The sequence below is a fragment of the Plodia interpunctella genome, chromosome 11 (genome assembly GCF_027563975.2).
Source record: "Plodia interpunctella isolate USDA-ARS_2022_Savannah chromosome 11, ilPloInte3.2, whole genome shotgun sequence".
NCBI classification, from domain to species: Eukaryota; Metazoa; Arthropoda; class Insecta; order Lepidoptera; family Pyralidae; genus Plodia; species Plodia interpunctella.
The window spans coordinates 5,020,394-5,026,850 of NC_071304.1; the positions used below are offsets into that span (position 1 = coordinate 5,020,394).

The window sequence follows — 6,457 nt, forward strand, 5'->3', positions numbered from 1 at the left end:
ATGGGCTCCCAAGCACCTGTTCCTATACTATTGGAAATGTACAATTAAAAAGGTATTTTATTAATGTGCGGTCCAGGTCTTTTGGACTACACACATCAGACAGGTGAACACTGGATTAAAACTGTAGATAGCAATGCTGCATTTGGTAGTGTTCAATGCTACCTAGGTAGTTGGAAAATTAAATATTATAAAAACATTGCATTTTAAAAATTATATTTGATACCAAAAATACGAATCCCGATAAAAACAAATACTGACTAAATCTAATAACAAGACAGATTAAAGAAAATAATAACGAATAAATACCGTAATTTTAAAAATAATTAAACTAAATTAAGTAAATAAATATTATCACAATAGACATCATTCTTAGGTGAATCAGCACACTGACTTAGGAATGCTTCTTGAATAGCTAATTTAGGAGTAATTTTTTTACACCCACTAGATAGTAAATGGCCCAGTAATGGGTGCATAACTGATGTTGAAGCCACAAATGAGCCCTCTGTAGATAATGTTAGGAAGTTAGGGATATTTTGATGTGGCTTGTTCATATTGATTGCGTTTTCACGATCAACAATTTTTAATTGCTGATTTGCAATTTCAGATGTTGGATAACCAAGATACATCAAACCTAAATCGTCAGAGAGAAGTGATATTTGATAACTCATAAACATATTAGGTGCAACATAGTCAAATTCATCAATGCGGTCAGTCGAAATATTATACCTCTCATCTAATTTCAAAGTCTCATTTTGTTTATTTGTAATAATTTCTTTCTTTTCCACGCCTAAAAGCATCTTGATAAGATTGTTTTCCGTCGTATTTGTTTTATTTGACAACTTATTATAATCTGTTATATGTTCAAAATTATTGGTGGAGTTTAAGTTGTGAACAGTCGCAAGTTTATCTATATTTTTATTATCGTTGTTACTTGTATCAATAATAATTCCTTTGTCGCTCGCGTCGCGTTTATCTCTGTGTGTCCTCACGATGGAATTACTTGTATTTGATTCTTTTTGTGATGCAAACGGAAACCAATTGGAACTGTTAAAGAAATCTGCAGTATCTTTCACCATTTGATTGACTATTCCACAGATTACAGAAATGAACTCGCTTTCTTCATTTCTCTCAATTGTTTCCAGTACTCTTCTATAATCTTCCACTTTTATGCCATCGTTGTGTTGTTTCAAAATCATCTCTACTCTTTTATCAGGAAAGTAGAGCTGATGGCTGTGTCTGTTACTGAATATAGGCATACCTATGCCGATTCCTCCGGTTTGCCAAACAGAAGATATTCTAGCATAAAATGACAAGTAAAACAATGGAAGAGTTCTCCATTTATATTTCAATTGCGTACGTGACATATACTCGCTGAGAGGTATTATTGTTACATTGACATTCTGATATTTATGTACAAATTCTCTTATTTTCAAACTATTGTGATTTTGAAAATTATTTACTTCTCTTCTAAGATGAAATGGAATTAATCTGCCATAAACGTTAACATGAGGAAAACCTCTTCTATTAGTTTGTAAAGTATCGTCTATCATGAAAATCATGTTGAAATGTAAAGCAGGATATGTTGTAGCCATTTTTGCTAAATAATCTTCATATAAGGAAAATGATGGGGGTGTCTGTCTTTGGATTATTTGATGATAGTAGACCTCGCTGCTAGGCTTCGAAGCATTGCATTTGAGGATAACTACTGGTTGCCTCTTCACAGTGCCGATTGTCAATACGTACATCATTAAAAAGGATATGGCTAGTAAAATTCCAGTCATCCAACATGCTGTCAAAAATTCTGGAAAATATAGAAGTGAAAGGTAAATAAATGATTGCCTCTTACTTCGAGTTAAAGAGTCACAATTAAATTAACTAAATGGTGTGACGATATTAGCACAGGTCAATGGAATACATTGTCCGCAGGTTTCTTCTATAAGGCATGTCCAACATTCGATATTAATAAAAGACGCAACATATGCCATCAATGATACGCGATCTGCCCGCGTTTCTACACGGTGATAAGGGCGTTGTGTCCGAGACGATTACAAGATATAGCTTTAAAAAATATTTAAAAGCAATTTAATTAGGAAACATATACCCATACCAGGCCAGCGGTCGAACCAGCATCGCTTGGTGCAGGTAACGGTCCAGGCCGAGTCGATAGGCGGCACCGGCCGGCCATCCCCACTGCCTCCTTCCACCTTCAAAAGCGGTCGCTCCTCCTGGTTTTTAGTTTGTGGAGCAAGCTCCACCATTTCCCTATAACTGCGAAAAACGATTCATTAGATGTAAAGGTTTAGGTAAATTACTTATGTGCATTTATTCGCACAACATTAGATATTTAATACGAATAAATGGGGGGCGCTGGTCTTGAGTAAACAGCAAAATAGAAGAACATGTGTGAGTATAAGAAATCGTAAGCGAATTATTTTTTCTTCTGTCTTAGATTCCATCATACACAAAAAGGACTTTATCGCATGTGAATGTGATGAAGTTCTGGCGGGAATATAAAAAACATACAAATATTACCTACAAAACCGTCACCATATCATAAACCCACAAAACTTGACATTCTATGACATCGTAACAAAAATAATTCTACTCATTAGAAATATACTTGCAGGAGAGTTTCAGACCTCACACCAATATATGTTATGAAGAAGACCTCCACTGTCATGTCTAAAAATATTACATTAGTACCTATTTACTAAGTTTTATTTTATTGCAATTTACTTACCTTCCAAATACGATTTATTATGTATTTGATTTTTGATGTTTTGGATACCTCGGATACCTATTAAAAATTGTGACATAAAATTTTAATCAATGACAGCTGTTCTAATTTTGAAAATTAAAATGTGTTGAACAATATTTTTTATGGATGATCCCCTGATTATTTTTTAGATTCATACTCACCTATTCATAAGGCTACCTTTACACTAGCATCTTCCAAAGTTTCTTCATAAAACTAATTAACTAGCTTTAAAGATGGCCTATTATCAAACTGTACGTGCATTTACAGAGGAAATGCATCAAATCATATTGACAATGAAAGTAGGTAGACACGAAAAATAGAATGGGATTTTTTGAAAAGGAACCATTTCTGAATCCGCGTTAGCAAAATTGAAATTTAATCCCAGTAGAAAAATTGAATGTTCCTAAGGATGATAGCAGTCAGGATGGATGCAGCGGTTTTCAGGCGGTTCCCTTAGTTACATGTCTCATTGTATGACGAGGTGAAACTTCTAGGCTGATAATTAAAAAAGCATATAAAAATCTGTTGTGTGGTTTTAAAGATCTAAGTAAGTATACATAAGGTCATGCAGACAGCGGGAAGCAACTTTGTTCTCTACTACATACGTAATGATTTTAATGTAAACGTTTATGGATCGTATAATGTGAAATACTTATTTATTTATTGTGGACGCTTATACACTGACGGTTGACACTTTAAATTAATAACAACTTAACCTTGACATGAATATTAAAGAAACAGCAGAATTACAAAAACTACGATTAATACTTACTCTTGAAGTCAATACGTGAGACGAATGTTATGTTGATTCAACAAAATTAATACCGGTGAGATATACTTACGTGCTTCTCGGTTGAAAATTTCTTTCTCCATTGTTCAGTTTAGTATTAGTCATAATGCTAAGTATATCGAGATCATGTGCAGTGAATTAGTGTCAAAAAAACAAAATATAGGAAAATAAATTAAAAAAAGTAAGGTAAGTATGTAAAAAAATCTTATCCATTATAATACTGAATTTTACGAAAAGGTAAAAACGAAATTCTTATTCCTCATATGCGTCTGTCCATCCGTTGTGAAGATTCTATTTTTAAGAAACTCGTGGAAGTTTCGGATTACGGCGTCTATTAGGTGTGAAAAAACTAACTTCAATGCACGTTAATCAACGTATTATTACCATTCATGTTGCATATTTTGCGTTTTCACAAGTGAATCAAAACTTATAAGGTACTTTCCGTTGACCTAGAATCATAAAATTAAGAATCTAACAAAGGCTTACACAAATAAGGAAAATAATCTGAAAACTGTAAATATGTAATATAACATAAAATATATTTAACTTATCAATTCCTGCGCGCGGACTGATCTGACGCGATTTATTCAATTGTTTTTATTATCTCCAGGATAAAGAGTTATTAATAAGTCTTGTGCCCAGAGAGTTCCGTAGAAATTCCGGGATAAAAAGTACTCTGCTATCACTATAATCCAGGTTGAATTTTACCCGTTTCATATATTCATCGAAATTCGACCAACAGATTTATCGTGATTGAGTATCTAATAAATACACACGCTTTTGCGATACTACTTTCAAAATTATAAAAATAATCCACAATTACCTAATGTTTATTGCTGGTGCTCTATGGTTTTTTTTACTTTTGACACTCATGACATTTTTTGACGAGATCATTATTTTTGAGTGATATTCCAATCAAAGAATTCAGATATTACCATTTAGATATAATTGTGTGTCCAGGCATGACTGCGTCGTGTCGAGAGCAGTTTCCTTTGTTGCACGACGATCTTTCTGAAGAGGAGCACTTTACTCTGCAGAGGCGTGGGCGCATGGCACTAAGGAACCGAGTGAGACATAAAGTCAAAGGAGCTGCATTCATCTTCAGGCGTTGGCCAGGTACTAGTTAGAAACCTCTCTGGTCTAGAAAGCTGACATCATGGGTAAAGTTACCATATGCTAGAATTTTAATTGTTAGAGTTAATGTGAGTAGACCTACGAAATTGCTGTATACTTCTTGTGTTACTGTAACCATATTTGAGAATAATTATTGGGTTCATGCCCGCGATTTCGTTCGCGTGAACTCTTCCATAAGATGCCAAGAGAGCTTTTGCTCTTTAATAATTCGTATTGTTGTTCGTAACACATTGTTATGATTCTCAGATTAAAAATTGAACTATCCAATTTTTTTTCAGGTTATTGGTCTACAGCTCTAACGTACATGTGGATAGCTTTAGGAATGATTGCAATTGTTACATTGTTGACATATAACGGAATAACTGTTTTTGCAATGATACCATCCGAAACTGAAAGTCCTTTTTACAGTGTGAACAAAAATATTGAGAAATTCTCTGTTGAACGTACTTCACCTTTACCAGATATATTTATGCATGTACACATGAAAAAAGGCGATACATTTGATATAAACAAATACCTACCATATATCGAAATTTTATCAAAACAATACAAAAATTATAATTATCATTTAGTTATTGTTATAAATGACAAGTATATCTTAAATGATGATGTACCTTTTCCTGAAGACAGCAAATTTAATGAGATTGCTCTTAACACTATCTTAGGCAATTCAAATGGCCGTCAAAAAAAAATAAATGGCTTGAACATCGAACAAATTTATCTTACTGAGTATTTAGATTCATCACCCATAAAAAAACATTGGAGGCATATACCAGATATTTTTATTGAATTTTTCGTAAGAGCTGTATCGATATGGGATAAAGGAGGTATAGCTTTCAATCCTATCATATTAACTCCATACTCTCCGCAAGCTTTTTACATAGATAAAATAAAAGCCATTTTAAAATCATACCCAAATGACACTTATTCCAAAAACGAAGAAAATGATTCAAAACATAATGTTATTAAAGACAATGGAAAACGAAAATTAAACAATATCCGTGATATTATTGATGCCATGGAGCAAAATGATGAAAATGATGTAATGAAAAAAGATGTGGAACTTACTTCATTGGAAACAGCAGAGACTAGATTTCTCAATCCTGTTATTCTTAATTTATTAAATGACACTAAAATGGTTTTAAATAAAATATCCAGCTCCCTTTTACACAACAAAGATGACCAAAAACTAAATGATACTGAAAAACTAATTTCTCAAGAATCCGAAACATCCGAAAAACAGGCAATTAATTCTCAAAGCTACGAAATTGTTCGCGTGGGTGCGATATCAGAAACAAGCACTACGTCAACAAAGAGTGGATTGCCTTTAGTTTTGAAAAAAATATTAAATGAAAAGAAATTAAATGAGAATACGACAGGCAAAAATACAAGAAATCGTAAGAGTGTCATAAATATAAATCAAAGAAATACTCATAATAAACATGTAATCAAAGATGATGTAATTATGAATGCTGAATTTGTAAATGACACGTACAAACCATTGATTGTTCCCGCAAATATCACTAGTAATAATTTGTTAACTGTTACAAAGAGTTATATAACTAGTGAAACTAAAAATTATCCAGATCAGTTAACAATAGATATAAAAGGAAATATTTTAGCTACAAAGACGCCTTGCCATGCTTTTATTGGTACTTTATTTAGCGATGTGGTTCATTTCGACCCTGATGAAAGTGTAACTATGTTTTTAATACGTGAATTATCTGTGTTTTGTAATGGACTACTTTCTTCTTGTAACGGAATTGATGTAATAT

General features: G+C 32.9%; 1 protein-coding gene across 4 annotated transcripts; it reads right to left on the bottom strand.

Moving 5' to 3' along the window:
• Positions 1-196: 196 nt before the first annotated feature.
• Positions 197-6,337, bottom strand: LOC128673632 (uncharacterized). 4 transcript variants are annotated; one of them, XM_053751607.2, is made up of 4 exons: positions 5,751-6,337; positions 4,484-4,603; positions 2,108-2,268; positions 197-1,801 (listed from the first exon to the last, which is right to left on the bottom strand). In XM_053751607.2, exons 1-4 carry the CDS (start codon positions 5,753-5,755, stop codon positions 324-326), a joined length of 1,764 nt encoding a protein of 587 aa, XP_053607582.1. In that variant the 5' UTR covers positions 5,756-6,337; the 3' UTR covers positions 197-323. The 4 variants fall into 4 exon arrangements, with proteins under 4 accessions (XP_053607582.1, XP_053607581.1, XP_053607583.1 ...); XM_053751606.2 differs by having other exon boundaries at positions 4,484-4,696; XM_053751608.2 differs by lacking the exon at positions 4,484-4,603.
• Between the last annotated feature and the right edge of the window lie 120 nt (positions 6,338-6,457).

Coding starts and splice junctions, on each gene's coding strand:
- LOC128673632 (XM_053751606.2), bottom strand. CDS start 4,647: ATGAATGCAGCTCCTTTGACTTTATGTCTCACTCGGTTCCTTAGTGCC. Junction 2,269..4,483: donor CACACAATTATATCTAAATG/GTAATATCTGAA, acceptor CGTTTTTCGCAG/TTATAGGGAAATGGTGGAGC. Junction 1,802..2,107: donor CTGGTTCGACCGCTGGCCTG/GTATGGGTATAT, acceptor TATATTTTCCAG/AATTTTTGACAGCATGTTGG.